The following is a 21,332-nucleotide window of genomic DNA, read 5'->3' as shown; positions in this document are numbered from 1 at the left end:
TGTGAATTTCACTGTTCCACCATGTCGTTCTTGGGTTTTGTGCTTTCTGAGGGTCAACTTCAGATGGATCCAGCTAAGGTGGCTGCAGTCCGTGAGTAGGCAGTTCCAAAGTGTCGCAAGGACATTCAGTGGTTCTTTTTATTGCATATTCATTCGTAATTTCAGTATGATAGCAGCTCCGTTACATAATGTAACCTCCTCTCTTCGTTCGTTTGTGTGGACCCCTGAATGCGATGAAGCGTTCCAGAACCTAAAAATAGTTTCACAACGGTCCCCGGGCTGCTCCTCCCTGACCACGCTCGACAGTTCGTGGTTGAAGTAGATGCTTCAGATATTGGTGTTGGGGCAGTGCTCTCCCAAATAAGATCCAGTGATAAGTTGCATCCCAGTGCTTTTCTGTCTAAAAAACTCACTGCTGCCGAACGAAACTGCAGCATCAGAGATTGTGAACTGCTGGCGGTCAAAGTGGCCTTGGAGGAGTGGCACCACTGGTTGGAGGGGGCACAGTTGCCTTTTTTAGTCTGGACCGACCATAAAAACCTGGAGTATCTCCGCACTGCGAAGCGTCTCAATGCACGCCAGGCTCGGTGGGCCATCTTTTTCAGCCGGTTCAATTTTGTGTTGTCATATCGTCCGGGGTCCAAGAATGGCAAACCTGATGTGCTTTCCCGTCTAGGCGAGTCCTCCTACTCCACTTCCACTCCCGAACCGATTCTTCCCGAAACATGTTTCGTGTCCACCCTCACCTGGAACATTGAATCTAAGATTAGATCGGTATTGGGTAATACTCCCACTCCCCCGAATTGCCCTGACGGAAAGTTGTTTGTTCCTACCTCCCTTAGGGCGGAGGTCATTCAGTGGGCTCCTGACAGTCATTTTTCATGCCACCCGAGCGCCCAAAGAACTATGTATGTCCTATGTCAAAGATTTTGGTGGCCCAAAATGTTGTCTGAATATGTAAGTGCTTGTTCTGTCTGTGCCATGCAGAAATCGTCTACGCATTCACCTGTGGGTGCTCTGTTACCTCTTCCCATTCCATTTCAGCCTTGGACTCACATATCTGTGGATTTTGTGACGGGCTTACTGCCCTCTGGGGGCAACTCTGTTATTATGACGGTAGTTGATCGATTTTCCAAAATTGTCCATTTTGTACCTCTGTCTAAGCTCCCAACTGCTAAAGAAACTGCTGAGACCCTGTTGGTACATGTTTTTAAGATACACGGGTTGCCTCAGGACATAGTCTCGGACCGGGGTCCCCAGTTTCCTTGGGGTCACGTCTAGTCTTACCTCGGGTTACCACCCTCAAGCTAATGGACACACTGAACATCTAAATCAGGAATTTGAGAAAGGCCTGTGTATTCTGTCCTCTCAGTTTCCCGCCTCCTGGTCCACCCAATTGCCCTGGATTGAACTAGCACATAACAGCCTGCCTACTGCTTCATCTGGTTTTTCCCCATTCTACGTTGTTTTTGGCCATCCACCTTCTCTGTTCTCTTCCTCAGGTCTGCACTTGTCTGTGCCTTCTGCTCTGGGACTCATTATGTGGTGCCGACGATCCTGGGAGCGGGCCCGGAGGGCCCTCTTGCGGTCCTCCTTCCGTTAAAAGTTGGCGGCCGATCGTAAACGATCGGTGGCACCCTCGTACATTCCAGGACAACGGGTCTGGTTGTCCACTCGACACCTGCCGCTTCATGGTGTGTCACGGAAACTGGCCCCCAGGTTCATTGGCCTGTTCCCAGTTGCTAAGGTCATTAACCCTGTCTCCGTCCGTCTTCGTCTTCCTAGGTCCATGAGAGTTGACACTCGGTTACGCCAATCGGAGGTCACTAAAATTAACATTGAATCGGTGTGTAACTTTGCAAAAACAATGTCGGACTCTGTAGTTTTCTCTGGGCCCCTCCCCAATCAGACCGGGAGTGACATGTTTAGCCGCATGTTCTCCTTGAATTGCTGGCTGTCTGAGTGGTGTCCAAAAAATGAGGTGGGCTTCATTGATAATTGGCAAAGCTTCTGGGGAAAACCTGGTCTTGTTAGGAGAGACGGCATCCATCCCACTTTAGAGGGAGCAGCTCTCATTTCTAGAAATCTGGCCAATTTTTTGGGATCCTCCAAACTGTGACTGTCTAGCGTTGGGACCAGGAGGCAGAGCTGTGGTCTTATACACCTCTCTGCAGCTTCTCTCCCCCTGCCATCCCCCTATTACCCCATCCCCGTAGAGACGGTGCCTGCTCCCAGACCACCAATAACTAGCAAAAATCTATTTAAGCATAAAAATTCAAAAAGAAAAAATAATATAGCACCTTCAATTGCACCACAGACTAAAACAGTTAAATGTGGTCTATTAAACATTAGGTCTCTTTCTTCTAAGTCCCTGTTGGTAAATGATATAATAATTGATCAACGTATTGATTTATTCTGCCTAACAGAAACTTGGTTACAGCAGGATGAATATGTTAGTTTAAATGAGTCAACACCCCCGAGTCACACTAACTGTCAGAATGCTCGTAGCACGGGCCGGGGCGGAGGATTAGCAGCAATCTTCCATTCCAGCTTATTAATTAATCAAAAACCTAGACAGAGCTTTAATTCATTTGAAAGCTTGTATCTTAGTCTTGTCCATCCAAATTGGAAGTCCCAAAAACCAGTTTTATTTGTTATTATCTATCGTCCACCTGGTCGTTACTGTGAGTTTCTCTGTGAATTTTCAGACCTTTTGTCTGACTTAGTGCTTAGCTCAGATAAGATAATTATAGTGGGCGATTTTAACATCCACACAGATGCTGAGAATGACAGCCTCAACACTGCATTTAATCTATTATTAGACTCTATCGGCTTTGCTCAAAAAGTAAATGAGTCCACCCACCACTTTAATCATATTTTAGATCTTGTTCTGACTTATGTATGGAAATAGAAGACTTAACAGTATTCCCTGAAAACTCCCTTTTGTCTGATCATTTTTTAATAACATTTACATTTACCCTGATGGACTACCCTGCAGTGGGGAATAAGTTTCATTACACTAGAAGTCTTTCAGAAAGCGCTGTACCTAGGTTTAAGGATATGATTCCTTCTTTATGTTCTCTAATGTCATATACCAACACAGAGCAGAGTAGCTACCTAAACTCTGTAAGGGAGTTAGAGTATCTTGTCAATAGTTTTACATCCTCATTGAAGACAACTTTGGATGCTGTAGCTCCTCTGAAAAAGAGAGCTTTAAATCAGAAGTGTCTGACTCCGTGGTATAACTCACAAACTCGTAGCTTAAAGCAGATAACCCGTAAGTTGGAGAGGAAATGGCGTCTCACTAATTTAGAAGATCTTCACTTAGCCTGGAAAAAGAGTTTGTTGCTCTATAAGAAAGCCCTTCGTGAAGCTAGGACATCTTTCTACTCATCACTAATTGAAGAAAATAAGAACAACCCCAGGTTTCTTTTCAGCACTGTAGCCAGGCTGACAAAGAGTCAGAGCTCTATTGAGCTGAGTATTCCATTAACTTTAACTAGTAATGACTTCATGACTTCTTTGCTAACAAAATTTTGACTATTAGAGAAAAAATTACTCATAACCATCCCAAAGATGTATCGTTATCTTTGGCTGCTTTCAGTGATGCCGGTATTTGGTTAGACTCTTTCTCTCCGATTGTTCTGTCTGAGTTATTTTCATTAGTTACTTCATCCAAACCATCAACATGCTTATTAGACCCCATTCCTGCCAGGCTGCTCAAGGAAGTCCTACCATTATTTAATGCTTCAATCTTAAATATGATCAATCTATCTTTGTTAGTTGGTTATGTACCACAGGCCTTTAAGGTGGCAGTAATTAAACCATTACTTAAAAAGCCATCACTTGACCCAGCTATCTTAGCTAATTATAGGCCAATCTCCAACCTTCCTTTTCTCTCAAGATTCTTGAGAGGGTAGTTGTAAAACAGCTAACTGATCACCTGCAGAGGAATGGTCTATTTGAAGAGTTTCAGTCAGGTTTTAGAATTCATCATAGTACAGAAACAGCATTAGTGAAGGTTACAAATGATCTTCTTATGGCTTCGGACAGTGGACTTATCTCTGTGCTTGTTCTGTTGGACCTCAGTGCTGCTTTTGATACTGTTGACCATAAAATTTTATTACAGAGATTAGAGCATGTCATAGGTATTAAAGGCATTGCGCTGCGGTGGTTTGAATCATATTGTCTAATAGATTACAGTTTGTTCATGTAAATGGGGAATCTTCTTTCACAGACTAAAGTTAATTATGGAGTTCCACAAGGTTCTGTGCTAGGACCAATTTTATTCACTTATACATGCTTCCCTTGGGCAGTATTATTAGACGGTATTGCTTAAATTTTCATTGTTACGCAGATGATACCCAGCTTTATCTATCCATGAAGCCAGAGGATACGCACCAATTAGCTAAATTGCAGGATTGTCTTACAGACATAAAGACATGGATGACCTCTAATTTCCTGCTTTTAAACTCAGATAAAACTGAAGTTATTGTACTTGGCCCCACAAATCTTAGAAGCATGGTGTCTAACCAGATCGTTACTCTGGATGGCATTTCCCTGATCTCTAGTAATACTGTGAGAAATCTTGGAGTTATTTTTGATCAGGATATGTCATTCAAAGCGCATATTAAACAAATATGTAGGACTGCCTTTTTGCATTTACGCAATATCTCTAAAATCAGAAAGGTCTTGTCTCAGAGTGATGCTGAAAAACTAATTCATGCATTGTTTCCTCTAGGCTGGACTATTGTAATTCATTATTATCAGGTTGTCCTAAAAGTTCCCTAAAAAGCCTTCAGTTGGTTCAGAATGCTGCAGCTAGAGTACTGACGGGGACTAGCAGGAGAGAGCATATCTCACCCGTGTTGGCCTCCCTTCATTGGCTTCCTGTTAATGCTAGAATAGAATTTAAAATTATTCTTCTTACTTATAAGGTTTTGAATAATCAGGTCCCATCTTATCTTAGGGACCTCATAGTACCATATTACCCCATTAGAGCGCTTCGCTCTCAGACTGCGGGCTTACTTGTAGTTCCTAGGGTTTGTAAGAGTAGAATGGGAGGCAGAGCCTTCAGCTTTCAGGCTCCTCTCCTGTGGAACCAGCTCCCAATTCAGATCAGGGAGACAGATACCCTCTCTACTTTTAAGATTAGGCTTAAAACTTTCCTTTTCGCTAAGGCTTATAGTTAGGGCTGGATCGGGTGACCCTGGACCATCCCTTGGTTATGTTGCTTTAGACGTAGACTGTGTTTCATAATTATTGTATGGCCTTGCCTTGCAATGTGGAGCGCCTTGGGGCAACTGTTTGTTGTGATTTGGCGCTATACAAGAAAAAAAGTTGAGTTGAGTTGAGAGTTCATCCCACTTTCCACCTCAGCCATCTCAAACCAGTCCGTTCCAGCCCCGTGTGCCTGCCTGCCGTTCCCCCGCCCTCTGCCCGGTTTGTGGGTGGGGGTCCCGTCTTCACTGTGCGGCGTTTCCTGGCTTCCCGGCGGCGGGGTCGTGGCTTCCAGTACTTGGTGGACTGGGAGGGCTATGGCCCAGAGGAGCGGTCTTGGATTTCCTCCCGGTTTATTTTGGACCCCGGTCTTGTGCGTGAGTTTCATGATTCTCACCCTTCTGTTCCTGGGCCGTCGGGGGTTGGCCCTTGGGGTGGGGGGGGTTAGGGTACTGTCAGATTCTGGGCTGGTCAGGGTGTTTGCCTGCTTTGTCTTTCTGCTTGGGTTTTCTCTGTCCTGTTTCTTCTTGTCTTCCTCTCTTGGCTCTTGGTGGTGGGTGTCTCTCTCTCTCTCTCTGTCTGGCCACGCCCGTTCTGGGAGCTTCTCTGCACACCTGTCCTTGGTTTGTAGTAATCACCTGGATGCTTATAAGCTTCATTGTTTGCCTTTGCTCTTCGCCAGATCGATGTGCCTAGTGCCTTCCTTCCAGCTTAGTTCTTGTTCTCTTGCCTTGCTTGTTTGTCTCATCGGTTTTTTGACTACCTGCCTGTGTACTCTGACCATGCCTTGTTGCCTGATGCCTTTGATACTGTTGCACTTTTTGGACTGCCTTTTTGTGTACTGACCCCAGCCTGTGTATCCAGTAAATGTCCTGTCTCTGCTGAGCTGTATCCCTGCATTTTGCATTTCCGTCCAGCCTGTCCTGCCTATTGAGCCTGATAGAGTGTACCTTAAGAGTAGTTTTTCCGACCGGTTAGTTCTGCTCTTTATCTCTGTCCAAGGTGCGAATAATGTCGCATAGGTTTACAGGACTGACAGCTACAGACTGCAGGGTGCCGGACTGACCGCGAGACGCCATGCCTGCTGGTGATGCACACTAAAGTCTGCATTTGGAATGTACTTTACCGTGGGAACAGTCCCATTGACTGCATGGAGACTGCTGGATGACCCCTGCCTGTGGAATAAACGCCTGTGGGGGCTTCTCATCAAATGCATCTTCTTGTGTTATGTTATGTTGTTTTGATTTCCTGTTTTCTGTTTCTTCAGCTTTGTAAAACTTTATAAAACCTTGTAACTGTTAGAATGACCCAAGCAGAGGGTCGCCCCATTGAGTCTGGTCTGCTTGTGGTTTCTTCCTCAAAATCATCAGAGGAAGTTTTATCTTACCACTGTCGCCTGTGTTCTTGCTGTGGGGGTTGGTAACGTTAGACCTTACTTGTGTAAAGTGTCTTGAGACAGCTTTGTTGTGATTTGGCGTTATATACTGTAAATGAAAATAAATTGAAATTCAATCAGATTTATGCTTGTCTACAATTCCACAGCATGTTGCTTTCAAATATGCAAAAATATAGACGTAATGAAGAGTCTCTTAGAGTTCTTTTGGACATGTTAAATTTAAATTTGTCTCTGAGAGTGTGCAGAATAAATTTGAATGAATGAATGAAATGTCTGTATCATCATGGTACACACATGAACACATGCAACAAAATTTGGTTACTGCATTTAACCATCCTAATTAAAGTTGGACACAATCCAAGCACTTGGGGCAGCAGGCAGCCACATTTTTGTCCACGCACACTGGGACACATAAATCAGGCCTGAAGTGTTGACCTTCATCAAAGTGTTCACATCTCCAACTTGCTGTCATATAGACAGTATTGTACTCCAAACTCAAACCCTCAAAGCCAAGGCCTAAATAGAGGCAAAAACTGAAATTGGATCATACAAAAAAATTTTTACTTTTAATGTAAAATGGAAAGGGAGGTGTTTGTTTGAGGAATTTGTGATCAGGTGACACACCATCTGTGGCCCAGTGACCTTCTACCTGCTCACAGAGGAATCAAAGCACTCTGTTCCTCCAGACCTACACTTCGTCCCACTGCAGTTATGGCAGAGGATGGTTCAGTCCTGACAGATCCCTCTGCTGTAGTGCCACGTTGGACTGGATACTTTGAGCCGTTGTTTATGACTAATCCTCTGCTGGAATGGTAGACATTTCTGGCACCAGGGTTCTCAAAGGTGATTCTCCAGTCATTTGTTATCCACCAAATCTTGGTGATATGGCAAAGGCCATAAAACAACTGAGGGCAAGGAAAGCTCCAGGGATTGGAGCTGAGCAGGTGGAGATGGTGTTCTCCTGGTTGATCAGACTCCTCTCTGGGACATCCTGAGAAGTTGTTGGATCCCCAGCCTAGACACAGATACTGTGAGGATACTGTGAGTGCTGTGCTGAATGGAGGCAGAGACTCCATTCAGAGTTTTTTTTTAGTGAAAACTGGCATCGCACAGGGGCGTGTTCTTGCTCCTTTTAACAGTTGCATGGACTGGGTGTTGGGTCAGGTTGTGGAAACGAGTGCCTTGGGTGGTTTTGTGGGTGAGGAAAAGTTTACTTACCTTGAATTCACAGATAATGATGTGATCTTTGCAGAGGCAGTGGATGCTCTGATTGTATCACTTGAGAAGCTGAGTGAGGAATCAGAGTGTCTGGGTTTGAGATTGTCCTGGATCAAGACTAAGATTCAGGCTTTAATGTCCTCCTAGACTTGGTCATAAGAAGTGTATCTATATGTGGTGAAAGAGTTGAACTTGTAGAGATGTTCACTTATCTCTCCAGTGACATTCATGTCTCTGGGTCCTCACCCTTTGAGATCAAGAGACACCTGCGAAGAGCTTGTAGAGCCATGAGGACACTAGATAGAGGTGTTTGGTGATGCTGATACATTTGCAGGTAAATGAAGATCCAAGTCTTAGGGTTCTGGTGCTACCTGTATTGCTGTATGGTTGTGATGCTTGGGCACGAACCAGTGACCTAAGGTGATGACTGGAAGTCTTTGGCCTCGGTGTCTCTGAAGGATCCTTTGCTACCACTTTTTATCAAACAAGCGGCGACAAAGACAGACTAGGAAGAGGATGATCACTTACATTGTGAAGGAGTGTCAACTATGACAGTTTGGCCATGTGGCCCATTTTTCTGTGCATGATCCAGAATACAGGTGCCTGAGTGTTGAGGACACCAGTAGCTGGAGAAGGCAAAGGACACACCCATGTTTCACCTGGTTGCGGCAGATGGATCTTTATTTTAGAGATCTGGGAATGAACATGTCTGCCTTGGTGGTTGCCATGAGAGCAGTTGTTTGGTGATGTGGATGCGGGAAAGCGCAGCACAAGCACATGCTCCCAGAATTAGACACTTATGTGTCAGTCAGAATGCATGGTTCCCTGTATCTCAGAATAATTGGTTCCCTGTATTTCAGAATACATCACTCGCTCATCACTCATCTTCAACTGCTTATCCGGGTTCGGTTTGCGGGGGCAACAGCTCCAGCAGGGCACCTCAGACTTCCCTTTCCTGTACCGTATTGACCACCTCTGACTGGGGGATCCCGAGGTGTTCCCAGGCCAGTATGGAGATATAATCTCTCCACCTAGTCCTGGGTCTTCCCCGGAGTCTCCTCCCAGGTGGATGTGCCTAGAACACCACCCTAAGGAGCCCGAACCACCTCAGCTGGCTCCTTTCAACGTGAAGGAGCAGCGGCTCTACTCCGAGCTCCCCGTGGATGACTGAACGTCTCACCCTATCTCTAAGGGAGACACCAGCCACCCTCCTGAGGAAGCCCATTTTGGCTGCTTGTACCCGTGATCTAGGTCTTTCGATCATGACTCAACCCTCATGACCATAGGTGAGAGCAGGAACGAAGATTAACCAGTAGATCGAGAGCTTCGCCTTTTGGCTCAGCTCCCTTTTCATCACAACAGTACAGTAGAGTGAATGGAACACCGCCCCTGCTACACCGATTCTCTGGACAATCTCACGCTTCATTGTCCCCTCACTCGTGACCAAGACCCCGAGGTACTTGAACTCCTTCACTTGGGGCAAGACCTCATTCCCTACCCGGAGTAGGCAATCCATTGGTTTCCTGCTGAGAACCATGACCTCAGATTTAGAGGTGCTGATCCTCATCCCAGTCGCTTCACACTTGGCTGTGAACCAATCCAGTGAGTGTTGGAGGTCACTGGCCGATGAAGCCAACAGGACCACATCATCTGCAAAAAGCAGTGATGAGACCCTGAGCCCACCAAACTGGTAACCCTCCTCCCCCCCAACTACGCCTCGATATCCTGTCCATGAATATCACAAACAGGATTGGTGACAAGGCGCAGCCCTGGTGGAGGCCAACCCCCACCGGAAAAGAGTCCGACTTACTGCAGAGCACCTGAACACAGCTCTCGCTTTGTGAGTACCATACCAATTTTATTTATAAAGCACCTTAAAACAGCCAGCTCTGACACAAGGCGCTATACACTACAAACATAATACAAATGAAAACACAATAAAAATACAAATAAAAAGAACCACTAAAATGCAATTAAAAAATGATCAAACTAAGCTGCAGTAATCCAGATGAGATGACACAATAGCATGAATAACCATCTCAAAATGTTGGCTGGAAAGAAAAGGTTTCACTGTTGCCAAAATGCCAAATGTCTCAAATAATAAAAAGCAGATTTCACCACAGCTGCAATATGACTGTCCAATTTAAGATCACCATCCACCAAGATAAAGAATAACAGGTTTTAAATATGCTTCCAGGGGCCCCAGATCGAAAGAGGAGGAATCATAAAGACTACTAGGTTCAAAAACCACCACCTCTGTTTTCTTTTCATTAAAACCAAGGGCTGTTTTAATGACTGACCATCCCTCTGAGTCACAGGCCAATAAGCCACTTCACACTCAGGTGGGAACCGATCCAGTGAGTGCTGGAGGTCACAGGCTGATGAAGCCAACAGGACCACATCATCTGCAAAAAGCAGGAGCCCACCAAACTGGAAACCCTCCTCTCCACAAATACACCTCGATATCCTGTCCATGAATATCACAAATGAGATTGGTGACAAGGCGCAGCCCTGTCGGAGGCCAACCTCCACAGGAAACAAGTCCAACTTACTGCTGAGCACCCGAACACAGCTCTCGCTTTGTGAGTACACAGATTGGATAGTCCTGAGAAGGGACCCCCTCACTCCATATTCCCACAGCACCTCCCACAGTATCTCCTAGGGTACCCGATCATATGCCTTCTGCAAGTCCACAAATCACATGTAGACTGGATGGGCATACTCCCAGGCCCCCTCCAGGATCCTGCTGAGAGTGAAGAGCTGGTCGGTTGTTCCATGATCAGGACGGAACCCACATTGTTCCTCTTCAATCACAGGTTCAACTATCGGCCGAACCCTCCTTTCCAGCACCCTGGAGTAGATTTTACCAGGGAGGCTGAGTAGTGTGAGGCTCCTGTAGTTGGCACACGCTCTCTGGTTTTCAGAATACATGGTACATTTAAAAGTTATTTTGCAAAATCTCCTCAAGCCAAAGAGCAATACCCTCCAGCAGTGCTGCATCCCTGAAACGGAAACGCTCAGCATGAGTGATCCAGGACTACTTGAGCAATTCAGAGCCAGCCTGTTGAGGCTCTTGACGCCCTTTTGGCTGACGAAACCACACCTTGTGACAACAAATGGTCAAATCTTTGTGACACCTTGCAAGCAAGTAGAGAAAGACATGTTCAGTCTCCGAACCAGGAAGTTGCCAGATTGGTTTTTAGGGCCAATCTAGACAAGAAGATAGGTCCATTTTAGGCAAAAAGGAATTCAGAGTGGCCTATGTCCACCCAGCCAAGCCAGTGAGTGAAGCAACCATGAAAAAAAAACTGAATGGATCACAGATGGATGTAAAAGACTTTGATGGTACATTTAAAGCAGCGTAGCTGTTAGTGTAGCATCCAGTTAAAAGTCAGCATGTTCCTCTGAATGTTGTTTCCAGGACGGCGATCCACCTGAGAGAAAGGGGTCTCAGGTGGACAGTATAGGTGCCTGGTGTGGCAGCAGAGCTCAGATTGATTAATAATGGGTTCTGGGTGTTGATCGGTGAAGGCTGTGGGCCAGCCGTGTTCCTGCAGAGCTGCACGTGGTGTTCTGTCTCAAACACGGCTTTAAAAACAGGTGGCTCTGAATGTTCTGATGGTGTGGATCGGGATCCTCAGACTCACTGTGGATTTCCTGATGTCTCAGGAACCCTAATGAAACCGTAAAACTGTGGAGACACTCAGACGTGCAGTTTGCCAGTGAGCTTCCCTCAGCAGCCCGTGTTGCAGAGCTGCAGAGTGCTCACACAGACACGGACGGTTCTGCTCGCCACGCACGGTCCAACCATCAACACGCCGCTGTTTGGGTACATTTCCTGTTTGCTGGGGAAACATCTGATCATTTAAAGTTTGTGGATCAGGAAGAAGAGCTTTGTGCTGAGTTTTAAAAGCTAAAAGCAGAAACTGTCCAAATGTTGAAAACTGTCCAAGGTGTTTGTGTCTCTAAACACAGACGTCCTCATTCCAATGAAATACTTTTACATGAGTTAAAGTAAAAAAAGATAAAAAAAAAAAAAACCCCTACAAACAGAAAAGACAGCGTTGGACGGGGGTTCGGCTGAGAGTGCTGCAGAAATGACCTGAAAAGATGAAATCTGAGAGGTAATTAACATCCTTGATGTATGCTATTAAAACATCCTTTTCTGTCCATTTAAAGCCGTATTTGCACGAGTTCAGGCCTCATTGAATGTCATGTTCCATCTTTCAACTCATGCTAATATTCTTTCCGCTGCATAAATGGAAAATATTCATTGCTTGTTTTATTTAACACCCAAATAGATCCAATTCAGTTCGCACCAAATCACAACAAAGCTGTCTCAAGGTGCTTCACACAAGTAAGGTGTCCTCAGACAAGCACCAAAAAGAAATGTGTCCTTCCATGAAGCATTCCTCCGTGTAGCTGCCTGAAAATGCGTTGTCGTGACGTCATGGCGTGTTTCAGACAAGCTCGGGATTTTCAACTTCAAATGCCTCCGAGTGGATCACAAATAAACAGACTGCATTTATATAGCGCTTTTCCATCTGCATCAGAAGTTCAAAGCGCTTTACAATGATGCCTCACATTCACCCATTCACGTAAATACACACACCGATCAGGACCAGCTAGGGGATGAAGGACCTTGCCCAAGGACCCTGTGATGATTTTCCGGCCTGGCTGAGTTTCGAATGTAGAATCCTCTAGACCTGGTTTCATAAAGTGCAAGCACATAACACACAAGGCCTTTATGCCTGTGAAAACAGTCCACTAAAGTAAGACTGCTAATTTGCAAGTTTAACTGTCGATGTGAAATGGTGATTAGACGGATAATATTGAGTGACTTACTGTAGTCGACTAAATAAGTTTAGTAGACTGAAAGATTACATTGCTTTATGAAACTGGGCCCAGGTCTGAAGCCACCTGCTTAACCACTAACCCCATTAGACCATCACCACCTCCACTAGATCATCATCTCCCCTACTACATTACCACCTCCCCTACTTGACCGTCACCCCCGTACTAGACCATCACCCCCTCCACTACACCATCATCTCCCCTACTAGACCACCAGCTCCCGTACTAGACCATCACACCCTCCACTAGACCATCATCTCCCCTACTAGATGACCACCTCCCGTACTAGACCATCACCCCCTCCACGACACCATCATCTCCCCTACTAGACCACCACCTCCCCTACTAGACCATTACCCCCCTCCACTACACCATCATCTCCCCTTCTAGACCACCACCTCCCCTACTAGACCATCACCCCCTCCACTACACCATCATCTCCCCTACTAGACCACCACCTCCCCTACTAGACTATCACCCCCTCCACTACACCATCATCTCCCCTACTAGACCACCACCTCCCCTACTAGACCATTACCCCCTCCACTACACCATCATCTCCCCTTCTAGACCACCACCTCCCCTACTAGACCATCACCCCCTCCACTACACCATCAATCTCTCCTACTAGACCACCACCTCCCCTACTAGACCATCACCCCCCTCCCTACTAGACCATCAATCTCTCCTACTAGACCACCACCTCCCCTACTAGACTATCACCCCCTCAATACTAGACCATCACCCCCTCCACTACACCATCACCCCTTCCCCTACTAGACCATCCCCCCTCCACTACACCATCATCTCCCCTACTAGACTATCACCCCCTCCCTACTAGCCCATCACCCCCTCCACTAGACCATCACCCCTTCCCTACTATACCATCACGCCCTCCCTACTAGACCATCAATCTCTCCTACTAGACCACCACCTCCCCTACTAGACTATCACCCCCTCAATACTAGACCATCACCCCCTCCACTACACCATCACCCCTTCCCCTACTAGACCATCCCCCCTCCACTACACCACCACCTCCCCTACTAGACTATCACCCCCTCCACTACACCATCATCTCCCCTTCTAGACCACCACCTCCCCTACTAGACCATCACCCCCTCCCTACTAGACCATCAATCTCTCCTACTAGACCACCACCTCCCCTACTAGACTATCACCCCCTCAATACTAGACCATCACCCCCTCCACTACACCATCACCCCTTCCCCTACTAGACCATCCCCCCTCCACTACACCACCACCTCCCCTACTAGACTATCACCCCCTCCACTACACCATCATCTCCCCTTCTAGACCACCACCTCCCCTACTAGACCATCACCCCCTCCACTACACCATCATCTCCCCTACTAGACCACCACCTCCCCTACTAGACTATCACCCCCTCCACTACACCATCATCTCCCCTACTAGACCACCACCTCCCCTACTATACCATCACCCCTCCACTACACCATCATCTCCCCTACTAGACCACCACCTCCCCTACTAGACCATCACCCCCTCCACTACACCATCATCTCCCCTACTAGACCACCCCTTCCCCTACTAGACCATCCCCCCTCCACTACACCATCTTCTCCCCTACTATACTATCACCCCCTCCCTACTAGCCCATCACCCCCTCCACTAGACCATCACCCCTTCCCTACTATACCATCCCCCTTCCACTACACCATCATCTCTCCTACTAGACCACCACCTCCCCTACTAGACCATCACCCCCTCCACTACACCATCATCTCTCCTACTAGACCACCACCTCCCCTACTAGCCCATCACCTCCTCCACTAGACCATCACCCCTTCCCTACTATACCATCACCCCCTCCACTACACCATCATCTCCCCTACTAGACCACCACCTCCCCTACTAGACTATCACCCCCTCCTTACTAGACCATCCCCCCTCCACTACACCATCATCTCTCCTACTAGACCACCACCTCCCCTACTAGACCACCACATCCCTTACTAGACTATCACCCCCTCAATACTAGACCATCACCCCCTCCACTACACCATCACCCCTTCCCCTACTAGACCATCCCCCCTCCACTACACCATCATCTCCCCTACTAGACTATCACCCCCTCCCTACTAGACCATCCCCCCTCCACTACACCATCATCTTCCCTACTAGACCATCACCCCTTCCCTACTATACCATCACCCCCTCCACTACACTATCATCTCTCCTACTAGACCACCACCTCCCCTACTAGACCATCACCCAACATTTTATAGGTGTGTCAGCCATGACAGCCCAACATCCAGAGGATTCAGCATCTCAGTCCAATCTCGGAGTTCTTTGACTTCCTTGAGACCTCCACCAGATCCACACAAACCTTTGGTGCCTTTGAGGTGATTTTCAAAGTGTTTGAGGTTGTTCTTGTTCTCAAAGGGAAATCCAGTGTGTCTGTGACACTGGGTGATTTATTTTGAAAATGGACTGGATTCTCTTTTCTTTTTGTACACTAGCTTCCCGTCAGCTTGGATCCACTCTGTGCTGGTTGATGTCACCATCACTACAAGTACTTTACTTGAGTTCTGCACTACTTTACTTCCTGAGTACTTTCCACAAAGTTGCCTGTCTCTGGATTGGTGTAATCTTTGTACATTTGGCACTGCTGTAGTTTAAAGTTTGTCAGTCTTTGGCTGCCCCCTGCTGGCCCCCAAGCACTTGCCTGTCTTGCTTGCCGGCAAGTGGCACCTTTGGTGGTTGTGTATGTTAGTGAGTGAGTGAGTGAGTGAATGGGTGAGGTTTAAGTGAAACCTTCTTCTTGTCTCTGCAGGTTCCATTACCAGGTGCTCCTACATCAAGTATCACTACTCTTCGGCGACAATACCCAAGAACCTGTCCTACAACATCACCAAAACCATCAGGCAGGACGAGTGGCACGCCCTCCGTAAGTCAGCGAGTCACGGCTGAAACACGCACTTCCTGTTTGTGTGAAGTGTTTTGACTGTAAATCTAGGCTGATGTCATCAAGTCTCTTTTTCTGGCCTCTTATTTTAACTTATTTAACTTTGTCCTGTTGGTGGACATTTTAGTGGGATTGGAGAAATCAGGAGCAGGTACTTGGTCCATAAGATTACAGCTGTTAGTCCAGATTTGATATAGCGCCATCATCAGGGGACATTTACTCAGTGTCTTCATGTTTTGGTGAATTCCTGATATTTAGTGATGAGCATATGAATCTAGAATCAAATTTGAACTTCACAGGAGCTTCTTTTTCAACACAATCTCATCGTTCCATCTGACTGGAAACAGATAACCGACAGAGTGAGTGAGTGAAGTGAGTGAGTGAAGTGAGTGAGGAACTGAGAGAGTGAATGAAGTGAGAGTGTGACTGAGTGAAGTGAGTGAGCGACAGAGTGAGTAAGTGAGTTAGTGAGTGACTGAGTGAAGTGAGTGAGCAGCAGCGTGAGTAAGTGAGTGAAGTGAGTGAGTGAAATGAGTGAGTGAGTGAGTGAAATGAGTGAGTGAAGTGAGTGAGGAACTGAGAGAGTGAATGAAGTGAGAGTGTGACTGAGTGAAGTGAGTGAGCGACAGAGTGAGTAAGTGAGTTAGTGAGTGACTGGCAGCGTGAGTAAGTGAGTGACTGAGTGAAGTGAGTGAGCAGCAGCGTGAGTGAGTGAGTGAAGTGAGTGAGTGAAATGAGTGAGTGAGTGAGTGAAATGAGTGAGTGAAGTGAGTGAGTGAAGTGAGTGAGGAACTGAGAGAGTGAATGAAGTGAGAGTGTGACTGAGTGAAGTGAGTGAGCGACAGAGTGAGTAAGTGAGTTAGTGAGTGACTGGCAGCGTGAGTAAGTGAGTGACTGAGTGAAGTGAGTGAGCAGCAGCGTGAGTAAGTGAGTTAGTGAGTGAGTGAGTGAAGTGAGTGAGCGACAGCGTGAGTAAGTGCAGACAGTGCAGATGGTGCAGACAGTGCAGATGATGCAGACGGTGCAGATGGTGCAGACAGTGCAGATGGTGCAGACAGTGCAGATGGTGCAGACAGTGCAGATGATGCAGACAGTGCAGATGATGCAGACGGTGCAGATGGTGCAGACAGTGCAGATGATGCAGACAGTGCAGATGATGCAGACGGTGCAGATGGTGCAGACAAGGCAGATGGTGCAGACAGTGCAGATGGTGCAGACAGTGCAGATGATGCAGACGGTGCAGATGGTGCAGACAGTGCAGATGGTGCAGACGGTGCAGATGGTGCAGACAGTGCAGACAAGGCAGTTGGTGCAGACAGTGCAGACGGTGCAGACGGTGCAGACAAGGCAGATGGTGCAGGCAGTGCAGATGGTGCAGACGGTGCAGACAAGGCAGATGGTGCAGGCAGTGCAGATGGTGCAGACAGTGCAGACAGTGCATCATGCAGATGGTGCAGATGATGCAGATGGTGCAGAAAGTGCAGACGGCACAGACAGTGCAGATGACACAAGCAGTGCAGATGGGGCCCACAATGCAGATGAGGCAGCACATATGGTGTATCTACTGAGTCCACCATCAGAATAACAATGCACCAGATTCAAGTGCTCACTGCTCTTAAAGGCAATGACAGATGACAATCTGACAATCACAACCATGATTCTTTACAACACTAAATTAATGTCTTGGCACCTCCTCCACCTTACAGTGCACTTGTTCCACATAAAAAAGTAGACTTGGACATGTCCCTTGTATGCACTTTAGGGCCCTGTCCCACTGGCGTTTAGGGCCCTGTCCCACTGGGGAGAGGATTAATTGCGCATGAATTGAGAACACAAATTACAGGCGTACGTTGTCATCCGCAACAAAAATGACCAAAAATGACAAATGTCCCAGTATGAATTACGGATATATTAATAATATATAGTGAATATATGATGAACAATCACGGTACATAACGCATGTAGTGAGGAAATGGATCTGACGCATTGTGATTATCACGGCAGTATTACGGGTGTGTTATGATGCATCGCGCACGTGTTGCGTGTGCAAGGCATCTGCATTGTGGTCATAAAAGAAGCGCACTCGGGCCGTCGGCATCACTATTCATACCAACAATACAGCCTCTGGAGCAACTGCTGGACTTGGACAAGTTGATTGGAGTAAAGAAGCAGTGAACAGGGTGAGTGGTGATGTCAGCGGATCACATCAGAGCGCAGCTCGTCTGAACGATCATAACAAGAAGTTAAATCTGTTATAAACACAGGAATAAATACTGTAACAGCTGCAGACAAGAAGGAAAAAACACACAACTGTTTTATCAAGCCTTGACAATGTAAACAAGTCAAATAATTACATTTTTAGACGGCTCAAAATGCTTTCTGCAGCTGGAGCCCTGTGATGCAGGAGGTGATTAGAGCTGTTTTCAACAGGCAATTTGCAGAATAAAATGATTAATCCGCCACAAAATAATTATTTTATATACACGTGGCAGCCGGTAGAACAAAGAATGGCATCCAGCTGTGAACACAGCGCATCTGATTTGCATCCACCGCAAAGCAGACGTAATAAAAACGCTTTATTCGTGGCCAGTCTGTATGCAGTCGCTACAACTTATTTTAGTTTGTGATATGGACATGATGGGCGCCACAAAATATCCGTTTTACACACTGTCCCAGTCCACTGCCAAGCCGCAAATCTCTGTCACTTGCGGATATCAGCAGATGATGGTGAATATACAGCGCATAGATTGAATATGTATTGAGTATGTATGGAGTATGTAATGCGGATGTCATCTGCAGCCAAAATTTTGTGCAGCTCAAAAATCCTGGTAATGGAAAACGTGCCTCTGCGGATAATTGCGGACGTGTGCGGGTGTCGGCCGACTCATACAAGCATGTTTCTTGGATATTGCGGATGTTAAGCGAATATGAGCCAATTTTGTGCGCAATCCAAACGCAAATCCTCCTAAACACCAGTGGGACAGGGCCCTTAGACTGTGCACTATAGAAGGTACAGATAGGGCCCATCATGGCTTATGAGTTGTTTTTTTTGTTGGTTTGCTTTTGGTAACTCAAATCTGTTTGACATTTTATGGCATCAAACATGTTCTTCTGCAGACCTACTTACCGTTTACCAGACCTTCCACCTTTTAGTTCCATCTTAGGATCAAAGGCATCACATTTACTGGGTTCAATTTGTGAGGTTCTGTGTGTTTTATATGTACTGTATCAGGAAACACGTGGCTCAGTTTTACGACAAGAAGGTCACCCGTCTGCAGGCAGACGTTTTTAATGTCCTTATTACGGAGCACATCCACACAGAGCTGCACCTCTCTGAGCGATGGCCTGTCGCTGTATGTGGGCATGAAAAGCAAAAATCACTGAGCACCTGTGCACGGTGCCAGAACAAAGCACGGCACCGAGTGACCCCGAATGAAGATCACCACAAGGCCTGAAAAGCAGCAATCCCAGAGAGAGTGAAGCTCAGCTTTGTCTTCAGCTCAGATCTCAGAACAGCTACACACAAAACTGATTGTTTCCTTCAGAAACTCTTTCCTGTAAACAAGATTTACAATCTTCAGACCCACATAAAATGCACATTCATCCAGAGTTTGTGGACTTTTCATAGGCACATTTGTTTATTCTGCAGGTTTTCCCAGAGATCAGATATGCAGCACTGATCAATCTGTACTTTGTGCACAAGTAAAGGGCGACAGTGAGGTCTTATTGTGATGTCAGACAGCTGAGACGCGCCGCTCGTGGGCTGAAACAAGGCCGGCACGTCCGACGCACTGCTGCACAATGCGGTGTTCAGTCGCCACACAAGGGAAAAAAGTATTTTCAAAAATATCAAGAAGAGTTTGTTTGCCTGGAGAGGTCTGACCCCCCTCAAAAAAGGGAGTTTTCCTGATTTGCTGAATGGGGAGAACTCAGCCGCTCCAAACACGGCCCGGTGAGATCTGGTTGAAAAAAAAATCATCATAGCCATAAATTAACCGAATACTAATTAAAATATTTATATTTAAAATATTTATATTCAATTTATGAGGGGAGACTTTGAAGAGCAGAAAATAGTATGTGTAAAGTACAACCACTACAATGTTTGACTGCACAGAGATTTCTGAGTGAATTAAATCATTTTAACACATAATCATGTCATCCAAATGTTAAATAATTACTAAGGGCCCTGTCCCACTGGCGTTTAGGAGGATTTGCGTTTGGATTGCACACAAAATTGGCTCATATTCGCTTAACATCCACAGTATCCATGAACCATGCTGGTATGAGTTGGCGGACACCCGCACAGGTCCGCAATTATCCGCAGAGGCACGTTTTTCCGTTTCCAGGATTTTTGAGCTGCACAAAATTTTGGCTGCGGATGACATCCGCCTTACATACTCCATACATACTCAATACATACTCAATACATACTCAATACATAATCTGTGCACTGTGTATTCGCCGTCTTCTGCTGATATCCGCAACTGACGGGGAATTGCAGCTTGGCAGCGGACTGGGACAGTGTGTAAAATGGATATTTTGCGTGCCCATCATGTCCACATCACAAACTAAAATAAGTTGTAGCGACTGCATACAGATTGGCCACGAATAAAGCGTTTTTATTACATCTGCTTTGCATCTGATTTGTGGCGGATGCAAATCAGATGCGTTGTGTTCACAGCTGGAAGCTGTTCTTTGTTCTACCAGATGCCACGCGCTCTGCGTTGGATGCTGCCTATATGAAATAATTATTTTGTGGCAGATGAATCATTTTATTGTGCAAATTGCCTGTTGAAAACGACTCCAATTACCTCCTGAATCAGAGTGCACATGCATGCGAACGGCCCAGCTGCAGAAAGCATTTTGAGCCGTCTTGTCAAGGCTTGATAAAACAGTTGCGTGTTTTTTCTTTCTTGTCTGCAGCTGTTACAGTATTTATTCCTGTTTATAATAGATTTAACTTCTTGTTATAATCGTTCAGATGAGCTGCGCTCTGATGCGACCCGCTGACGTCACCACTCGCCCTGTTCACTGCTTCTTTACTCCAATCAACTTCCCCAAGTCCAGCAGTTGCTCCAGAGGCTGTATTGTTGGTGTGAATAGTGATGCCAAAAGGAGCGAGTGCGCTTCTTTTATGACCGCAATGCAGATGCCGTGCACAATGCATTCATAAAACACCCGTAATACTGCCGTGATAATCACAATGTGTCAGATCCATTTCCTCACTACATGCATTATACAACCGTGATTGTTCATCATATATTCACTATATATTATTAATATATCCGTAATTCATACTGGGACATTTGTCATTTTTTGGCATTTTTGTTGCGGACGATAACGAACGCCCGTACTTTGTGTACTCAATTCATGCGCAATTAATCCTCTCCGCATTGGGACAGGGCCCTAACATAGATGTCTAAACCCAACATGGAGAGAACACGCAAACTCCACACAGAAAGGACCAGCTGAGAAGCAAACCTACAACTTTCTCGATGTGAGATAATAGTGCAGTCCGTGTTCATCATCATCATCGTTGTCATGATGATTAATGTGATTTTTCAGTAAATGAGTTGCAGAACGTCCTCAACATGTTAATAAAAAATCAGTAACAATGACAAACAGTGTGACCTACACTCTATAAAATACAGTCGTTCTAAAAACCATCCAGTCAGTGAAAGCCGCTGGAGCTTC

The 21,332-nt window shown here is 46.1% G+C and overlaps 1 protein-coding gene across 2 annotated transcripts in view; it reads left to right on the top strand.

Annotated features, from left to right (window-relative positions):
• Positions 1-21,332, top strand: part of tmem178b (transmembrane protein 178B) — a 175,439-nt gene that overhangs the window by 73,603 nt on the left and 80,504 nt on the right. For both annotated transcript variants that reach the window (XM_034163704.1, XM_034163703.1), the window contains one exon: positions 15,507-15,620. In XM_034163704.1, coding sequence (XP_034019595.1) covers positions 15,507-15,620 — 114 coding nt within the window. The remainder of the gene's footprint in view (positions 1-15,506; positions 15,621-21,332) is intronic.

This window comes from Thalassophryne amazonica, chromosome 22 (genome assembly GCF_902500255.1).
Source record: "Thalassophryne amazonica chromosome 22, fThaAma1.1, whole genome shotgun sequence".
In the NCBI taxonomy this organism is placed as follows: Eukaryota; Metazoa; Chordata; class Actinopteri; order Batrachoidiformes; family Batrachoididae; genus Thalassophryne; species Thalassophryne amazonica.
Note: the sequence above shows the minus strand (reverse complement) of the source record. Positions and strands in the feature narration are given on the sequence as shown.